The sequence below is a fragment of the Gracilinanus agilis genome, chromosome 6, assembly GCF_016433145.1.
Source record: "Gracilinanus agilis isolate LMUSP501 chromosome 6, AgileGrace, whole genome shotgun sequence".
NCBI lineage: Eukaryota > Metazoa > Chordata > Mammalia > Didelphimorphia > Didelphidae > Gracilinanus > Gracilinanus agilis.
Window position 1 is genome coordinate 271,627,196 of NC_058135.1, and position 20,441 is coordinate 271,647,636.

Consider the following 20,441-nt stretch of genomic DNA (forward strand, 5'->3'; position numbering starts at 1 on the left):
TAAATAAAGATTAAAAAACAAAATTAAAAAAAGAGTCTACATGTGCTAGACATTGTACTAGGTGCTGGAAATATAAAGAAAAGAATGGAATAGTCCCTGCCCTCAAGGGGTTATTCTCTATTGGGAGGGAGACATCTATACACATGAATGAATGAATTAACAAGAATTTATTTAACACCTCCTACACCTAAGAGTCTACATGTAAAATAAATAAATAAAGATTAAAAAACAAAATTAAAAAAGAGTCTACATGTGCCAGGCACTGTACCAGAGACTGAATATACAAAGGCAAAGATGAAATAGTCCTTGCTCTCAAGGGGCTTATACTCTATTGGAGGGAGACAACATATGTTCATGGGAATGAATGAATGAATAAACATTTATTAAACACATTCTAGGTACCTAGGCACTGCTCTAGGGGCTGAATAGTAAAACAAAATTGTCCCTGCCCTCAAGGAGTTTCTTATACCAGAATTATTTTTTTAAACCCTTTTCCTTCCCTCTCAGAATCAATACTGTATATTGGTGTCAGGGCAGAAGAGCAGTAAGGACTAGGGAATAGGGGTGAAGTGGTTTGCCCAGGGTCACCCAGCTAGGAAGTGTCTGAGGCCAGATTTAAAACCCATCTCCAGGTCTGGACTAGAAGGATTTGATAACCTCCTGAGAGGAAAGACAAAGACACAGCCAATTCTCTACAATAATTTTGTGGGGAAGAATGTGCTCCCAGAGTAACTGGGAGGAATAGGAAGAAGATGTAGTCTTGTGGGAAGCTGATACATGGGCATGGGGGTCTAGGGTAGGAGGCTGAGGATGGACTCTGACACCTTCAAAGCTGGGGTTCAAATCCCACCTCAGACACTTTAGCTATGACACCTCAGGAAAGCTGCTGATCTTCTCTGTCCCTCAGCTTCCCACTTCAGAAATGAGAGGCTCGGGCAGCTCCTAAAGTCCCCGTTAGCTTTTAAGTCTAGAACCCTGTTATCCCTGGAGAGCCTTCCTTCTAGAGGCACTAAGAGCCTTCAGGATGTGCTCCTGATGATGGGCAAGAAGCTACCTGTCTGCCGCTGTGGGGAGACCACAATGATGTCCATGAGCCCCTCGACATTAGCCAGCACCGTCTCCTTGTTCCGGCCCGAGTACTTGTCTACACGTTGGATTGATTTGGTCTGCCAGTCTGTCCAGTAGATCCACCTGTCCTGCTGCTCATCAAGAAAGTCACCAAGAAGGGGGTAGGGGGTCACTCAACTAGTCAGCGATGGGCAGCTAGAGCCAATCTCATCCCAATGGACAACAAGAAGGAATTCTAGCATGTGTAGATGCCCCTGATCTTTCCTTGTTATCTATTCCTCTGGGTGATAACCCCCAACCCCCCAGCCCCTTCCTTCAGGGTCCTTATGCTTGGTAGGTTGCTTCTTTTCCTACGGAGATTTTGTCCCAGAATTGTCAGTAAGGGTCAGAGCTGTCTCCCTGCCAAGCCCACCAAAAAGCCCTTCAGAGCCGCAGTGGAGTCGTGATGCTCCAAAGGATGGAACTATCCAGTGGCAGAAAGGGGCGCTGCTCTGGCCTCAGCTCACAGGGAAGACATCCGCAGTGGACACTGCCGAAACATGCGTTCTGTTGGCCCAGCTGGCGGCCACCACCCTGAAGGATGCTGACCCGCTTCAGAGTTCTGTCCTCCCCCACCCCAACCCAGCCGAGGAGCTTTAGGGATTTCTGCTGCTCCAAGCTCTCCCTCCTCCAGGGCGACCCGTGTTACCTGGGTGAGAGCAAATGGATGGGACACGTGGCTGACCAAGACCTGCCGTAGCTTCCCATTGAGGTCGGCGCTCTCGATCCGGTCCAAGTGAGCGTCCACCCAGTAGATCCTGTTGGAGAGAAGAAGCTGGAGCGGGCAGAGGGCTCAGGCCTCCTTCCCTTAATGAGCCATCTCCCCTCACGTGGTGCAGCCACCTGCATCACAAGTGCTTAGGAGGAAGGAACGATCCCCTGGCAAGAGGACAGACAGACTGGGCCTCGGGCTGAAGAGGAAGGAGGGGTGATGGATAGGGGTATGAGATGTTGGTTCTTATTCAGACTGGTGACCCCATGGACCATGGCTATCCACGCAGGCCTTGGGGGACGCCTCCTTTCCTACTCACTGCTTCTCTTCTCTTGTGTGAACCCAACTGCAGAGGGTCCCCAACTTACAGATATGCTCCACTAAGTGCAGAAGAGAAAAGTGGGGGTAGAAAGAGACTCCAATTCTTTGGTTCATCTTAATTCAATTCAATAAGCACTTATCAAGGGCCTACCATATGCTAGATCAAGTCAGTAGAGCATCATGGATAACAAGATGGTCTTGGAACCAAGAAGACCTGAATTCAATATCTCTGACATTTATGGGATGTATTACCCTGGATGAGTCCTTTAATATCTCAGAACTCCAGATGCCCCTCTAAGACTACAAGTGGTAGCAATTAGAATTGGTAACAGAAATTTGCTTATCTGGGAGATAATTAACTAGACCAATTAAGTCATAGGTCGAGTTATGATGCCCATCCTCTATGACACAATGGAGACAATGACAGGTCCTGACTCAGGAAGACTGATCTTTCTGAGTTCAAATTCAGCCTCAGACATTTACTAGCTGGGTGATTCTGGACAGGTCACTTCACTCTGTTTGCCTCAGTTTCCTCATCTGTAAAATAAGCTGGAGAAGGAAATGGAAAACCACTCCAGTATCTTTGCCAAGAAGACACCAAATGGGGTCATGGAAAGTCTGACACAACTGAAAAATGATTGAGCAAATGTGACAAATACTCTGTTACGTTTTGGAGACACAAAGGCAAAAATAAAACAGTCCCTGCCCCCGAGGAGCTAACAGTCTAACTACTTCTTCACTTCTTCTCCTTTTATTTATTTATTTTTTAAAAACCCTTACCTTCTGTCTTAGACTCAATGTCTAAGACAGAAGAATGAGTAAGGGCTAGGCAATGGGGGTTAAGTGACTTGCCTAGGATCACACAGCGAGGACCTCCCATCCCCAGGCCTGGCTCTCTATCCACTGAGCCACCCAGCTGCCCTTCTACCTCTTCACTTCTGGGTGACTACAAAGTGCTTAAGAGCCCCTCTTCCCTCTCTCCTTCCTCCTTTCTTCTAGGGAAGTGCTGCTGATTTTCCCTCCTCTTTCCTCTTACCCAGAATGGGCCAGTGGGTTGGAAGGTGCAAATCTTTGGTTTCACCCCACTTGCCCAGCAAGGGAAGAGGCTTACCTCCGGGTATCATAATCCAGGGTGAGGCCATTGGGCCAGCCCAAATCTGTGTTGATGAGTAACTTCCTCTCGGAGCCATCCAGGTTTGACCGCTCGATCTTGGCCAGGTGGCCCCAGTCTGTCCAGAAGAGGTACCTAGGACAAAGCAGCCCCACAGAGGCATAAGAGAGCATCTGGGTATGGCGAGATGACAGGAAAGCCCAATGGGGCTCCCACACTTTTGCTCGTGGCATTGTATCACGCTTGCAGCCCTTGGAGAAAAGTTGGGAGACTCATACTTAAATGTAAGTTCTAAACAATTTCTGGGATGCACACAATTGCAAGGCTACGTTTCATCCAATTCATGGCACCCCTAGAGGAAGCTCCCAGCATAAGGAGACCCTCCGGGCTGGGCAGAATCGTCAGAGAGGCTACCGAAGGACTAACGTCGTGGCTGGCTCTCCTTTCTTCCCGCTTTACTCACCCCTTTCTGGGGAAGGCAGCGATGGCCCGGGGTTCATCCAGGCTATTGTTGATCAGAACCTTCCGGCAAGAGCCGTCCAGCCTTGAGGCCTCAATGGTGTTGCGGCCCGTGTCCGTCCAGTACAGGTTCCTGGCCACCCAGTCAACGGCCAGGCCGTCCGTGGTCTTGAGCCCCCGCCCGATGACCGTCTCCATGTTACTGCCATTCAGGTCGGCTCGCCTTGGGGAAAGCAGCTCAGGGTTACATGAGGGACTAGCTTTTAGCAGGAGTGCCTTAGCAGCTGTCTGCCCAGACCGCTAACATTTATAATATTGACATTATTAATAGCAACAACAAGAAGTTCATGGAGCAGCCCCAGACCTGGAGGCAGGAGGGTCTGGATCCGAATCTGGCCTCAGATACTTCCCAGCTGACTTCACTTAACCCCTATTGCCACTCTTCTCCCTTAGAATTGCTACTAAGACAGAAGGTAAGGGTTTTAGGGAGGGGAAAAGAAATGCCCGTCCCCTAGATTCATCACACCAAAGCTCAGCCAAAGTTACGTCCTTCTTATGAGAAAGAACGCTATCCACATTCAGAGGAAGAACCGTGGGAGTAGAAACAGAAGAAAAACGACTCCCCGACCACATGGGTTGATGGGGATAGGATTGGGGATGTTGACTCTAAAAGAGCACCCTAGTGCAAATATCAATAATATGGAAATGGTCTTGATCAACGACACATATAAAACCCAGTGGAATTGTGTGTCAGCTATGGGAGAGGGAGGAGAGAGGGGAGGGATAGAACATGAATCTTGTAACCACAGAAAAATGCTCTAAATTAATTAATTAAATAGAAATTCAAAATAAAAAAAATAAAACAAAACAAAACAAAAGTTATGTCCTTGCAGTTTTGGGGACAAAGGATTCTGAGCAGAAGGCAGGTTAATAATTCCCCAGAAGCCTTTAAGGGAGAATAAAGGAGTAACTAGAAAGAAGATGAGGTAGGAGAGACAGAACATAACTCTGACTGTATATAGGGCAATGGTCCATTATCATAGTCACAGATGGGCTAAGCAAATCGTTTCCCACTCTCGCCCAAAAGGGAGAATCAGAGACTTTCTGTCCAGTTGGCAGAATGTGGCCAGGTCCTCGGCCCCTCTGTGGCCCAACACAAAACAAGATCTCACCCACCCAGGATGAAGGGACTCTGTCTGTGTGCCCTCCAGGGGCCCAGCGATGCCCCTACCTAATGACGTCCAGGAAGACGTCCGTGTAATAAACCTTCCCGTCCACGCTGTCATAGTCCAGGGAAATGACGTTGTTGAGCTCAGGCACGGGGACGTGGACATCCGTGTGGTCGCTGGTGTCCAGAGAGATGCGTCTGATGGAGCCTCGGCTGGAGAAGAGCAGGTAGGTCTCTGGGGAGGGGTCGCAGGTCTTCCCGTCCCCCTTCAGCTGGATGCCGGTGGGGCAGGCGCAGGAGAAGCCCGCTGGCCGGGGCAGACAGAGGTGAGAGCAGCCGCCGTTCTTCGGGCCACATTTGTTCGAACCTAAAGGAGGAAAGAAGAGTGGGATCAATGTCCAGCCTGGCACGCTGGCCAAAGGCAAAAGGGGCCAGGCCTTGAAGATTCTGTCCCGTGCAGTGTCGACATGGAATCTAGAAACCCCAAACTCGTAGCCTAGTAAGATCTGATGAACCCCAAGTTTTAGGACTGGTTTGTAAGTTGGAGACCCCAAAGCTTTCCCCACCTGGGCAGAGATTAGCCTTTTAGTATCCATTGTAGGTAGCCCATTCCCTTACCCCCTAGCCTCTGTTACCCCCTTTCCTTAATTAAAGAGTGGTTTCTCTGACTATTTAATAGTTCTTTAATAGTTCCCAGTCAACAGCAGCTAAATTCTGTCACCGGTGGAACAGAAAGAAGTCTTCTGAGATGACTCCAGGAGTCTTGGGGCAAGTGTAGACTCTATACTCCCCCCCCAATTTTTTATTGTTATGCAAAACACGCTTCCATATTGGTCCTTGTTGTAAGAGCAAAGTCATACATAACCCAAACCCCAAAATAAAACCAAAAATACACTGATGTGAAAGACGACTCCAACTCTAGACCTCATACTCTTATTGATAGGGTCACAGACGGAGGCGACAGCACTTGGCACTAGAAAGCAGTTGATAAACATCTATTAAGTGCCTATTCTGTGTCGGGCACTGTGTCCCAGCTGAGAACTGGGGATGCAAAAAGAGGCACAAGACAGTTCTTGCCTTCGAAGAGCTTACAATCTAATGAATTCAAATAGAACAATTCAGGCAAGTCAATCAAACTCCCCATTTCTCCCTAAGATGGGGACAATAAAGGCATCCATCAGTTGTTGCCTGGGTGCAGCTCTGAGCTCTGGTATCCCGTGAATACCCTGATATGGCATCTGGTGGTCAGATTAATTAAATCAATCTAATTAATTAATTAATTGTTTATTATGTTACTATATATAATATGTAATTATAATATAAAATAAAATTATATAGTATATAATAATGATATAATATTCGTATGTATTAATATTATAAATTAATTAAATCAATTAAAACGATCTTGAGGGACTGATTAAAAGTATATTGATTATATCAGGTTTCTTGGTTAGGCCAGCAACAGAAACAATAAAGCTATATGGATCTCTATGGTTGTCCCTCAACCTCAGCTGGGTCAGGCCAGGAGTAATAAATAGATTTTAAGGATTTCATTATTCAGTCTCTCCTAGGACCATCCCAAGATGTCTCTCATTGGTGAGAGCTAAGTAAGAGGTGGCCCATTAACCTATCCACTCTTCCTCTTCCAGGAAGTCAAGGAAAAACACACCCAGGAAAAGAACCTTTCTTCCCTCCAATTATCACACAAATTCTGTTAGAAAGGAAGACCCTCCTTGGGATTCCGAAGGACAAAGAAAATGCGAAAAGCAGCAGACTGGATGGCCTCAGGGACCCAGATCCCAGACCCAGGAATACACAGTGACTCTCCCTAAGATTTAGGAATTCTCCCAGCTCCCAGCTCACCCAGTGGCCTTTGTCGATCCACAGCCTGGATGTCCATGAGGCCGGGAAGGTTGGCCCGCACCAGGATGACATTGCTCCCTGTGCCCTTGTCAGCGCGGTGGATGCTCCGGGTCTGCCAGTCAGTCCAGTAGATGTAGGAGTCGAGCAGGGTGAGGCCATAGGGATGTTGAACTGGTGACACCAGGGTGCGCCGATTGGCACCATTGAGGTCAGCAGCCTCAATGCGCTGCAGGAGGAGGAGGAGAAGGGAGAGGGCATGAGAGGACCAGGAGCCACCCAAGGCAGGAAACCCTTCAGCCAACTAGCTTGGGATGCCCCCAGCCCCAGGGTAGAACGCCCCCTTCCTTGCCCTTCTTGTTCCTTCCTTCCTTCCCCCAGGAAGGGCTACCCACCTCAGTGTGGGCATCGGCCCAGAGCAGCTGGGAGCCAGCCTTGTCCACTGTCAGCCCATTGGGCCAGCCCAGATTGTTGTTAATGAGCACAGTGCGGTCTGAGCCATCCATCCCAGCCCGCTCCAGCTTGGCGTTCTCTCCCCAGTCTGTCCAGTACATAGACCTGGGGGAGGCAGGAGCCCCAGGTGAAGTGAATGTCTCTACCAGCTATGCCAGGAAGCACGGCCAATGCCCATCCATTGCAAAATCAAGCAGGCCACCCCGGGTCCCCAGAGGCCCCTCCTCCCAGTCTCACCCCATCTCATGGTACAACACGATGGCCCGGGGGCTGTCCAGGTTCTGCCACACCAACACCTTCCGCATGGACCCATCGAGGTTGCCCACTTCAATCCGGTTGGTTCCTGTGTCTGTCCAATACACTTTCCGGCCGATGGCATCCACGGCCAGCCCGTCGGTGGTCTGTAATCCTGGAAAGACCCAAGAAATCACCTAAGGTTCTAGATCCAAACAAAAGAGACCACCAGACGTCGCCAGGGCCACCCTCCTTCCTCTTCCCCAACCCAAATCCAGGCTAGGTTTTCTTGGGATGATAGACTCAGCGTCAGAAGGGATCTGAGAAGTAAATAAGATCATGGCTCTGGAAGGGATCTCAGAGGTCCCTCGCATTTCAGAGAAGAGGAAACCAAATCTCAGGGTTCTAGAACAAGAAGAAACCTCAGATCTCATCTCGTCTTTTTTCCTCCTCCTTTTCCAGCTGAGGAAAACGACTCCCATGAGGTCCAGCGACTTGTTCATGGGCCCACAGGGAGTAAGCATCAAAGGCAAGATTTGAACCCAGGTCTCCTTTCACTGTACCACACCGTCTCTTCAATTCATCCAACCTCCTCATTTTAGGGATGAGGAAACGGGGGCCCAGAAATATTAGGTGGTTTGCTCAATTGTAAATGAAGGAGGGAGGTTTCAAGCTCTGGTCCTGTAACTCCAAACCAGCCTTTTTACCTGCTTACTCTTGCTTCACCCACTGGGCTGGCTGTGGTCAGTCTCACCTGTGGTGATTATGTCCTCATGCTGGGAGCCATCCAGGTTGGCCCGGCTGATTTTACGCAGGGTGCTATCTGACCAGTAAACTTTTCCTGGAGGAAGAAAAGTCTTGTTCAGTCTCAGTCCCTATTGGGTTCCATCTCTATGCCTTCGTACTAGACGGTCCCCCTAGTTGCAATACTCTTCCTTCTCATCTCTGCCTCCTGCTTTCCTTGGCTTCCTTCAAGAATCAGCCGAAACCCTACAGGATTCTACAGATTTCCCAGACCCCCTATATTTCTGTAAAGATCTTTTATGCAACTAATTGTTTTCCTGTTCTTATTTTTACTAGATTGTGAGCAATTTGAGGGCAGGGACTGTATTTTTTCCTTTATATCCCTAGTACTTATCACAATGCCCACTTAATAAAGGCTTATTGATCCCAAGGAGATAATAAAATAAATAAATAGAAATTTTTAAAAGCCTAAAAAAAAAAAAAAAGAAAGAAAGCAGCTCTCCCTTATACTTCTATTTTGATCCCTGGATAATATGAGATGCTCTAAAAATCTAACTCAAGTCCCTGAAGTCTCGGAAGAAGAAAGAATATCAAATGTTTGACACTGACAGAAATATGACTGATAGTTTTAGTGAAAAAAAATGTCTTTTATATTAAAAAAAAAGAGATCAAGGATAAAGGAAAAGGTCCCATATATGCAAAAATACAAAGAACTAGAAATGGAGGGGGTGCCCAACAATTGGGGAGTGGTTGAACAAGTTATACTATAATAATGTGAGGGAATACTATGGTGCTATAAGAAATGATGAAGGGAGTGTTTTTTGAAAAACCTAAGAAGACTTGTATAAACTGATGCAAAGGGAAGAAAGCAGAACCAAGAAAATAATTTATATGGTAATAACAATACTGTTGTCGACATGGAATCTAGAGTTCCCAAACTTGTAGCTTAGTGAGGTATGATGAACCCCAAGTTTAGAAATAGTTTGTAGGTTGGAGACCCCCAAAGCTTGTGCTAGTTCCCTGTTCCTGTGAGAATCCACCTTGAAGTTAGCAGTTGCAGACTGAATAATGGAGCCTATGGTAAATGCTAAATAGCCTTTTGTCATAGGTAGTCTTCCCCATTATATTAGAGACCCTGTACCAGGAAGACACACCTAGGCAGGGACCATCCTTTAGTATCCATTGTGTAAGCAGCCCCTTCCCTGACACGCAAGACTCTGGCTATGATTCCTTTCCCAGGCTTGATTGTACCCTGTCAGTATAATGTCAATCATCTCTCCCAGCCCCTGGATCTTCCCAAATGGTATATAAGTTCCCCAATTTCCTTTGTTCCTGGGAGTCGTCATCTAGCGGGTGTCACTCCCAGGGGGATCAGGGAGCAGAGCAAAGCAGTGTTCATTTCTTAGACTCTGCACAAGGCGCAGCTCTGCAAAAGAGGCCAGGTAGCCCTCGTCCCCCTTTCCCTTGATTAAAGAGTGATTTTATGACTATTTAATAGTTCTGCGTTTTTTCTAAGTTAACACTGTAGAGAGAAATAACTTTGAAAAACTTAGGAACTGTGCTCAAAATAACAAGCAACCACAATTCCAGAGGATTCATGATGAAATATGTTTCCCACCTCCTCAGTTTCTAGTTCTTTGTCACCACAAAGAGTTGATATAAATATTGTTGCACATATGGGACCTTTTCCTTTTTCCTTGATCTCCTTGGGATCAATAAGCCTTTATTAAGTGGGGATTGTGATAAGCACTGGGGATATAAAGGATATGGTTAATGCAGGAATCTGTTTTGCTTCAATATGCATGTTTAGAATGGGTAGGGGGAGGTTCTTGCTTTCTTAAATGGGAGTGGAGTGGGAGGAAGAGAATGTGAATGTGAAAATAAAATAAAATTTAACTTTAAAAAACTGCTTGTTCAAAGATTATTTCAGAAAAAACTGGAAAGTATGAACTGATGCAGAGCAAGATAAACAGAATCGGGAGAATATCACATAGAGTAACAGCAATATTGTACAATGATCAACTGTGAAAACTTGGCTACTCTCAACAATACAATTATCTAGGCAATCCTGAAAGACTATATATTATTATTATTATATATATTAATATTAATATACATTAGGGAAAGCTATCCAGCTCCAGAGAAAGAACTGTTGGAGTCAGATCGATGTGGATCAAAGCAGACTGTCTTTCACATCAGTGTATTTCCAGTTTTATTTGAGGGGTTTGGTTTTGTATGAGTGTGCTCTCATAACAATAACCAATATAGAAGAGGGTTTTGCATGATAATAAAAATTAAATTTTAAAAATCGCTTGTTCAAACTGTGAATAACAGCTATTCTCAATACAACGATCCAGACAAAAGCAAACTTTTTTCACTTTCTTAATTTTTTTTTCTATTTGAGTTTCCTTCCATGACAGGATTAATATGGAAAAATGTTTTACATGATTGCACATGTAAAATCTATATGAGATTGTTTACCATCTCAAAGGGGGCAGGGGTTTGGGGGAGGGAGGGAGAGAATTTGAAACTCCATATTCTTTGAAAAATAATGGAAACGGGTTTAAATGTAATTGGGGAAAAATAAAATAAAGTTTAAAAATTGCTTGTTCATTGCCTGACAGATACCCTGTAGCTTTGCCCCTCTAAGAGTACAGAAGGTGGTCATCCTGTGGGAGATGAAGAAAATTTTAATCAGGGAACTTCAGATATTCAGACAAAGTTTTCTGGGACATAGTCCTGGGTGAGGCAGAGAAAGAAGTAGGAAAAGCAGAAAGGTCCAAAGGCCTAGAAGAAAAATCGCAGATGTTATGGAGAGAGGGGCATGAGTTGCATCACAGAGTAGGTGAATCTTAGGCTCTGAGTAGTGGTCTCAAAAGAGAGCCTACATTGGCTTTGGGAAAAAAAGTGGAAGGATATTTCCCCCACCATTCAGGGTCTACAGACCTTCTTGGGGGTCTACCCCAATGGCAATGGTGTTCTTCATGGTGATATTGACCGGCACCACCACATCAGCAAAGTATGGGATGTCCAGGGAGACCATGCGGATGTCTATTCTCCTGGCGAAGATCAAGAAGCTTCTCATGCCTGCAATGGTGGAGACTGTCCTAAGGAGACTGCCTCTGTCCATGGTCCTGCCTTTCAGGGAACCTCCTACCAAAAGCTCAGGTTTTGGAGGAAAGGGATAGCCCCATGCATTACTCTTCAGCTCAAAGAACATAGGGAGAAATTTCCTTCTTCTAAAGTCATGGATCCACAATGACATATGTAAAACCCAGTAGAATTACTTGTTGGCTACAGGGGCATGGGATAGGAGGATGGAAGGGAAAGAACATGAATCATGTAGCCATGGAAAAATATTCTAAATTAATTAATTAAATGAAAAATTTCAATTTAATGAATAATAAATAAACAAAATAAATGAAAAAAAAATAAAGTCATGGATCCAGGGTTACAGAATCTTTCTCCAAATCCCAGAATATCAGAATCAGAAGTGACCTTAACTGCCTCAAGGCGAACCCATACCTGAAAAAAAAAATCCCCTCTTAGACCACACACGAAGAACACTTATCCAGCCTCTTCAGGGAAGATCTCCAGTGTGGGAGGTAATGGCAGCCTTTTCTACTTTCAATTAGTACAAACTCTTAAGAAATTTTTCCTTATATCTTGATTTGTCTTCCTTCAACTTCCAACAATTGCTGCTAGTTCTGTCCTTTGGGGTCAAGCATTAAAAAAGCGCAACCCTCTTCAATGGAAGAGTTTACCAAGAATTCCTTGGAAGTATGATTTCCCTACGATACATTGGTCCCTGGAGGAAATCTCACTTCTATTATTTCTAGCACCACAGATCCTTTTCACAAGCCCCTCCAGCACTCCAGCTGTCCCCAGGGTCTCCTCCCTTCTCTAGAGAGGCTTAATATTCAAAGAGTTTCTTAGCTATAATTGGATCCTATCCCTAGGGAAGTAGGAGGTTCACTCTTCATTCAGAATGAAGCTCTGAACCACCAGGTCTTGGGGTCTTATGCACTCACCAGATGAACAGGTCTTGCCATCAGGCAGAAGGTTGATGCCTGTGGGGCAAGTGCAGCTGTAACCTTTGGGATGTGGGGACCGAAGACACAGGTGACTGCAGCCCCCATTGCCTACAGCACAGGGAGTGTGCACTGAGGAAGAAGGGAAAGGAAAGATCAATTGAGTGACCCACTCTTCACTTTACCTCCCGGCCAACAGCCTTCTCCTCAGAAGATGTCCATGTCCTGAGAGCCACAATCCTGATTATAAGTCCTGAGCCTGGATCCCATTTGGTGATGCACCCAGCTCACTCTCAGCTCCATTCCTGACTCTTGCCAGCAGCTTTGTGTCCATTCAGATCCCTCACCCCCATTGTGCAGCTTTTTAGTTTTTCCATCAAAATGTCCTGAGTGCAGGGACTGTCTCATTTTTTTTCTTAATTTGTATCCCCAGCACTTAAGTGCCTGATAGCTAGGAAGCACTGAATAAATACTTGCCCTTTCTCTCTCTCTCTCTCTCTCTCTCTCTCTCTCTCTCTCTCTCTCTCTCTCTCTCTCTCTTTCTCTTCTTTCTCTCCATTTATCTATCTATCTATCTATCTATCTATCTATCTATCTATCTATCTACCTATCCATCACATCCATCCATCATCTAGCTATCCATTCTCTTTCTATCTCTTTCTATCCATCTATCATTTTTCAATCTATCTATCCTCTTCTCTCTGCATCCACTCATCTATCCATGTATCCATGCATCTATGCATCTATATATTCTGTCTATCTATCTATCTATCTATCTATCTATCTATCTATCTATCTATCTATCTATCTGTCTGTCTGTCTGTCTGTCTCCCCTCCTGCTTGTCCATCCAACCATCCATCCATCCATCCATCCATCCATCCATCCATCCATCCATCCATCTATCCATCCATCCATCTACTTACTGGTAATGTAGGAAGGGGAAGGGAGCAGGATGTGTTGCCCTAAGGAGCTGCTCACCTGGGGGCCGTAGCCGGTGGAAAACATGGATGTCCATGAGGTTCTCCAGGTTCTCCTGTAGTGTTTCACGGTCCAGCCCCGTCAGCCGGTCTGCACTCTGGATGCTCTTGGTTTGCCAGTCAGTCCAGTAGATGCGCTCTCCATAGAGAGTTAGCCCAAAAGGGTGTGGAAGCTGGGTTCCTATCAGCACCTGCCAAAGCCCCAAAACTTCTTGTCACTCCATACCTGAGTAAAGTGGACCTATTGGTATCTGCAGCTCACTGAGGGGTCCATTCCTCAGCTCCCTCTCAGCACCAAATAATAGTGCCCACAGACCCTGGGAAGTGGTCACAGCTACAGAACAGGCTGGGTGGCAGGGTCTTCTCTTCCCACCTCTGTCTGAGAGCCAACTCAATTCAGTTTGCATTTATGAAGCCCTCACAGCATGCTAGGCATGCTTCTAGGAGCTGGGGATACAGACAAAGCCCAAAACCATCTCTTCCAATGGACTTCTTTGGGCTCTCCTCTTACCTTTCTCTTGCTCCCATCCAGACCAGCAAACTCTATGGTCTTCATGCCAGCATCAGCCCAGTAGAGTCGTTGGGACCCATAGTCAATGGCCAGTCCATTGGGCCAGGTCAGATTGGAGGAGATGATGACTTGGCGGCCCGAGGCATCCATGCCAGCTCTCTCAATCTTGGGACTTGCACCCCAGTCAGTCCAATACATGAACCTAGACATGGGCCAAGAAAGAAATTTAGCCATTTGTCCTTACTCTCTCCTGAGGCATCTAATTCTCATCAAGAAGGCAAGTTGCCTAGTTTATCTACTTTTTCCTGCCTGCCTTAGTCCCTTTTCCAGATTCTTCTAGAAGTATGGGATAGGTGCAGCTAGAGTCAAAGGTTCTAGGTTCAAATCCTGGCTCAGTTCCTTACTACCTGTGTGATCAGCAGAAAGTTAATTCATTCCTCTGGGCTTCATACTAAAAATAAGGGAGTTTTGTGCTATAAGAAATGATGAATAGGATGATTTCAGAAAGAGCTGGAAAAGACCTATAATGAACGGTTGCAGAATGAAATAAGCAGAACCAGGAGAACATTGTACACAGTAACTGCAATATTGTACAATGATAAACTGAAAGATTCAGCAATACAATGATCCAGGACAATTCTGAAGGACCTATGACAAAGAATGCTACCTACCTTCAGAGAAAGAACTGTCGGAGTTGGAATACAGATCAAATTTTTTTTTGTGAAAATTATCAGTGAAGTTTAATTTATTTTTTTATACAGTACATGTGATTTTATAATCATTTAAAAAATAAACTATATTTTAACTATCCATTTTCTGTCTTTTTTCATTAAGAAAACACAAGACAAATATAATTTTTTTTTTGCAGTTTTTTTTTTAACCCTTGTACTTCGGTGTATTGTCTCATAGGTGGAAGATTGGTAAGGGTGGGCAATGGGGGTCAAGTGACTTGCCCAGGGTCACACAGCTGGGAAGTGGTTGAGGCCGGGTTTGAACCTAGGACCTCCTGTCTCTAGGCAAGACAAATATAATTTTATTAAAGTTAACATGTAGTTATGACTGATCGTTTTCATTTGTATATTTGGGATTTTGCTTTGGGATTTTAGTTTTATATGATTATTCTCTTATAAAAATGAACAATAGGGAAATGTGTATTGTATGATAATATATGTATTACTCAGAATTGCTTGCCAACTCCAGGAGAGGGGAGGGAGGGAAGAAGACAGGGAGACAGTTTGGATCATATCACTTTGGAAAACTTATGTGGAAATTTGTTATTACGTGTAACTGATAAAAAAAAATCTTTATATTTTTTTAAAAAGGGGGTTGGACTAGTTGACCTCTAAGTTCTAAATCTATGATGATAATAATAATGAAAGCTACTATTAATAGAGCACTTTAAAGTTTGCAAATGTATTAATTAGAAATTTTGAGCCCTTGAACTCCACCTAACAGAATTCTTTCCTTGTCCCAAAATTCCTTTTCCCTTTTCGTTTACATGCGTCTTTACATTATTGTATATATAGTTCTATAACTCCTCCCTCTCACTCTCTCTTTTTCCCATGATCACGGCTTATTTAGCTAGCTTTTTTTTAACTTTACTTATTACTAATAAATGTTATAAAATATAATGGTTATTTTGTATGTTAATTTTAATCTTTACACAAAGGAATACAATATTATCTCATTTCTTCCTCACAATCCTGTGATGTACATGTAATTATTACTCTCATTTTATAGATAAGGAATCTGAAGCTACCAGGATCACAAAGCTAAGAAAGTGTCTGAGGCAGGATTTGAACTCATGACTCTAGGTTCATCTGAATTCAGGTACTAATTGGGGAGGAGTAGGGGAGAGGAGAGAAAGCCAAATGATATTCTGAGAATAACTTGAATGAGAGAGACTTACCCGCCCCTGGGTTCTACCACAATATCCCGAGGACGATCCAGATTTTCCCAGATTAGTACCGTCCTCATGGTGCCATCTGTGTTGGCCACTTCGATTCGGTCTGTGCCTGCCAAGTTGGGGGAGACAAAGACATCAGCCCTCCAGAGTCCAAGAAGAGATGGAGGAAAATGCTGCTGGTCACAGATAGTTGGTATTGGAAGCCTCTCTAGCTCAATCTCCTTATAGGAGGTTGGCACAGAAAGGGTTAAAGTGTTCTCTTATGCCAAGCTCGGAGGCAGCTAAACACACAGATAAGTAGGATCATGGCCAGGAGAGACTTCCACCCAGATGCCACCCAGACCAGTCACTGGAGGGAGGAAAGAGGAACCAGTAGCTGCCTATCTGACCTGTCTCCCAAATAGCTATTTGAGTAATTCACAGAAGAGAAACAGCAGCCATCTGGGTAGGAAATACCCAAATTCAAGATGGGAATTTCCTTTACCAGTCCCACAACCATTCATTCATTCATTCACTTAATAAATATTTATTAAGTATAGCCTATGGGATGATAAACCCCATCATCAAGGAATTCACGTTCTTCGTGGGGGAAATAATATGAACGCAGATGAGAAAATACAAAATATGGATAGTCAATACAAAGTGATTTTCTGGTACTTGATAAGCTATGGTCCATCAGCTGTCTTAAAAGAAGCTAGAGATTTTAGTTTTCTTTTCTTTTCTTTTCCTTTCTTTTCTTTTTCTTTCTTTTCTTTTTTTTTCTTTTTTTTTCTTTCCTTTTTTCTTTCCTTTCCTTTTCCTTCCCTTTCCTTCCCTTCCCTTCCCTTTCCTTCCCTTTCCTTTCCTTTAGTCCTTACTTTCTGTCTTAGAATCAATACTAAGTATTAAATCCATGGTAGAAGAGCAGGAAGGGATAGGCAATTGGGGTGAAGTGGCTCGCTCAGGGTGACACAGCTAGGAAATTGTCTGAAGTCAAATTTGAACCCAGAACTTCCCATCTCTAGGTTTGGCTCTCCATCCACTGAGATTTTTCCAGGTAGAAATCCAGGCAAGGGGGACAGCCTGGATAGAGACATGAACACAAGAAATGGAATATCCCATATGGAGAAGAGTGAGTAAGCCCAACAGGCTAGGACTTGTGTGTCATCATCCTAGAAAGTTGGGCTGAGGGGCAGTCAGATGGCTCAGGGCATAGAGAGCCAGGCCTGGAGATGGGATTCAAATATGGATTCAGACACTTCCCAGCTGGGTGACCCTGGGCAAGTCACTTAACCGCCACTGCCGAGCCCTTACAGTTCTTCTGCCTTGGAACCATTATACAGAACTGATTCTAAGACAGAAGGTGAGGATTAAAAATAATAAGTCTCTTGAGGTGCCCACAGACGGGCAGCCTGGCTACCTCACGACACATACCTGCGTCTGTCCAGTAGAGTTTGTTGGTGACCCAATCGATGGCCAGGCCAGCAGGGCTCTCCAAACTTGTGTCTACTACCACCTGGGTAGGAAGCAAAGCAGAATCACAGACTGGACCGATCGCCCCATCTCAGACCCCGGCCCATTCTCCCTGGAGCCGTCCGGAGGGCTAGCACGGCCACGAGTCCTCCTGGAGGGGAGGGCTGAGGCCGATCGCGGGCTCCCCTCCCGGGCCTGGCTCTCCGGACCAGACCATACCTCTTGCCCCGTTCCATCCCACTTGGCCCGGCTGATGGTGTCGGTGCTGACATCGGTCCAGTAAACGTAGTCATCGCGGGAGTCCCAGTCGAGGGCCACGGCGCTGCGCACGTCAGCCAGTGGGATGACATCGTCGGACAGGTCCTCCGTGTCAAAGCTGATCCGACGGATGTCCATCCTTCGGGCAAAAAGCAGGAACTTGTCAAGACCTGATCAAAGGCCGAAAGGGGGGGTCTTCTTTTAATCCTCTAAATTCGACAACATAGTGACAGACACAGACAATCACCTGCGTGACATCCGGCTTCGTCGCACCACCTGCCCGGGCTCCCTTCTGCCCCATCGGCCGCCCACGCTCTGAGCCTGCTTCGGGCACGGGGCCGCAGAGAGAACGACTAAAGAGCCGCAAAACTGACCATTCTCAGAGCACTTTCCTGGCGGTTTGCCTTATTAGCTTCTCAATTACCCCGTAAAGTAGCGGCCTGCTAGGATTTTTACCCCGTTTTACAGATGAGAACCCCGAGAAGACGCCGAGAGGAATGGCAAAGAGGGGAAGCATGATACGGGAGATGAGCCCTGAATCCGGAGCCTTAAGGACTTTGGTTCTGATCCAGGATGCGCCACTGACTATCTGGGATTCTGGGCGTGTGCCTTAACCTGGCTCGGCCTCAGCGGCACCAGCTGTAAAGCGAGGGAGTTGGCCAGAGGGCCCTTCATTGTGTTCTCATTCTCTACTTAACCCCGTGACTTGTCCAGGGTCACTGATCCGGGGAGGATCTGAAGAAAGTCTCTCGGACTTCCCCGGCCGGAGCTTTAGGCTCCTCGCTCTCTCCCCTCTTTCCTCTGGCCCCTCCTGTCTTTTTCAGGGGTGTCTGGGGGCTGTTTTGTCTCCAGATCTTTTCCTCGTTTTCCCTACTCGTGTGCTGGCTCCTTTGCTATTTCCTGGTCTCTCTTTCATCCCTCCCTCTCGTCCTATGATGTGTCTATCCTTGGGATGACTTCTCTGGCGTGGTCTTTCTTTCTTTTTCTTTTTTTTTTCCCCTTCAAGATCTAGGGAGGCTTAAAGATAACCTTTCCCAAAGGAGAGAGAGCAAAATTACACACTGCAAGGCAGCGAGATGGCAGATAATTCCTAGCTGGGTGACCCTGGGCAAGTCACTTAACCCTCATTGCCTCACCCTTACCGCTCTTCTGCCTTGGAAGCAATACACAGTATTGATTCTAAGACAGAAAGTAAGGGGTTAAAATAAACAAACAAGGAGGGGAAAATCTGGGTGATATTTCTGACAACAGAAAACAAATCTCCCCGAGGGCAGGAACTATTCATTTTTCTTTCTGTATGCTTAATGTAGGCAATTTAAAAATATTTGCTAAAATGAACTGATTTGTTCTCCCTACAGCTAAAGCAGCGGTTGTTGACATGGGTCTAGGGGTGTGTGTGTGGGGGGGGGTCTTTTTTTTTTTTTAAATTTTGAGTCCAGAATTCTCTCCCTCCCCCCTCTCTGAGAGGGTAAGCAATTAGATGCAGATTTTACATGTGAGATCATGTAAAACAATTATGGGGGGTTCAAAATATTTTCATAACTAGACTCAACCTAATTGGCTTCCTTTGTAATCTTATGTGTTTTACTTTATTTTATTCATTTTATTTTATTTTTAAACCCTTACTTTCCGTCTTGGAATCAATGCTCTATATTGGCTCCTAGGTGGAAGAGTGGTAAGGGTGGGCCATGGGGGTCAAGTGACTTGCCCAAGGTCACACAGCTGGGAAGTGTCTGAGGCTGGATTTGAACCTAGGACCTCTTGTCTCTAGGCCTGGCTCTCAATCCACTGAGCTACCCAGCTGCTCCCTATTTTATTCATTTTAAAACACGATCCTAGAAATGTTTTGAGTGATAATACATGTACAACCCTGATTGAGTTGCTCGTCAGATCCAGGAGGGGGAAAGGAGACAACAAGAACTGTATAAATTTGGAAAACTTATTTTTTGTTTTTGTGTAAATTTGTTATTAAAATAAAGAGAAAACTAAAAAACAAAAACCAAAACCTGATCCTAAGAAGAGACTTCACAGACTTTGGCAGACTGCTGGTGGACTCAGAAAAGGTAAAAAATTCCTGCCCTAAGAGGCGTCCCCTAAATCCACCTTCCCGGGTGTAGATGGAGCGGCAGTGCCCTCTATATAGTCTCAGCCTCAGCTGGGGTACGCCGGGGAGCCCCTACCTAAGCCACTCCACCAGAGCAGCAGGAGTCCTGCAAAGAGCTTTGCCCAGACTCTCCCCCTCCCAAAAGCACGCAATCAGCCGGTAGACATTTATTGGGCACCTGCTACGTGCCAGGCACTAGGCCAAGGCCTGCAGATACAAAAAGGAGCCAGACGCTGTCCCTGCCCACAAGGAGCTTACGGTAAAAAGAAAACAAAAAGCGGGGCTGCCCAGTGTCCCCGCGGGTGCCCCTTCCCCAAACACTTACTCTGGGCACAGCTGTGGCTGCTGGTCTTGCGGAAGCCGGTGGGGCAGGCGCAGGTGTAATTCTGGCCGCTGGGCAAGCACAGGTGGGTGCAGCCTCCATTGTCGTTCCCGCAGCGGTTTCTCCCTGCTCAAATACCCCAGAGGAGAGGACCCCAGTAAGAGCAGAGGCAGGGAGAGCCCAGAGCTGTGCTCTCGGCAGCCACCAGCAGAGGGGGCGGCCGCCTGCCTATCTCCGGCCTCTGGGTCTCACCCACCTGGGACCAGGAGGAGGGGCGAGGGGCAGCAGGGGCTGAGGAGGGGCACTGAGGGGCCAGCTAGGGGGGCGGCCTACCTGCTGGCTGCCGCTGGGGGTGCAGGGTATGGATGTCCATGGGGAAGTGCAGTTTATTCCGGATGATCTCCTGGTTCTTTCCGGTAAATTTGTTGGCGCTGTTGATGCTTTTGGTGTGCCAATCTGTCCAGTAGAGGCTGTCCTCGAACACCGTGATAGCAAAGGGGTGCGGGAGGCCTGGGAAAAGGCCAGAATGCTCTCAGCCCAGAACCCTAGTTGGCCCCCACTCATGGGACTCAACAACATTAATTCTAGCAGGATCCCTCAGCAAAAAGAATATGGGACTTCTGCTCTTTGCCAAGATAGGAAGGAAGGAAGGAAGGAAGGAAGGAAGGAAGGAAGGAAGGAAGGAAGGAAGGAAGGCTGTCTCTTATACA

At 46.0% G+C, this 20,441-nt stretch overlaps 1 protein-coding gene across 1 annotated transcript in view; it reads right to left on the reverse strand.

The window, feature by feature from the left end:
* Positions 1 to 20,441, reverse strand: part of LRP4 (LDL receptor related protein 4) — a 56,942-nt gene that overhangs the window by 12,657 nt on the left and 23,844 nt on the right. The window contains exons 14-31 of the mRNA XM_044681863.1: positions 20,065 to 20,241; positions 19,735 to 19,857; positions 17,267 to 17,475; positions 17,009 to 17,090; positions 15,599 to 15,704; positions 13,690 to 13,891; positions 13,180 to 13,369; positions 12,201 to 12,332; positions 11,116 to 11,256; positions 8,180 to 8,266; positions 7,429 to 7,600; positions 7,134 to 7,296; positions 6,742 to 6,967; positions 4,942 to 5,245; positions 3,715 to 3,933; positions 3,252 to 3,386; positions 1,757 to 1,865; positions 1,055 to 1,199 (exon numbers count right to left, since the gene is read on the reverse strand). Coding sequence (XP_044537798.1) covers positions 1,055 to 1,199; positions 1,757 to 1,865; positions 3,252 to 3,386; positions 3,715 to 3,933; positions 4,942 to 5,245; positions 6,742 to 6,967; positions 7,134 to 7,296; positions 7,429 to 7,600; positions 8,180 to 8,266; positions 11,116 to 11,256; positions 12,201 to 12,332; positions 13,180 to 13,369; positions 13,690 to 13,891; positions 15,599 to 15,704; positions 17,009 to 17,090; positions 17,267 to 17,475; positions 19,735 to 19,857; positions 20,065 to 20,241 — 2,922 coding nt within the window. The remainder of the gene's footprint in view (positions 1 to 1,054; positions 1,200 to 1,756; positions 1,866 to 3,251; positions 3,387 to 3,714; positions 3,934 to 4,941; positions 5,246 to 6,741; positions 6,968 to 7,133; positions 7,297 to 7,428; positions 7,601 to 8,179; positions 8,267 to 11,115; positions 11,257 to 12,200; positions 12,333 to 13,179; positions 13,370 to 13,689; positions 13,892 to 15,598; positions 15,705 to 17,008; positions 17,091 to 17,266; positions 17,476 to 19,734; positions 19,858 to 20,064; positions 20,242 to 20,441) is intronic.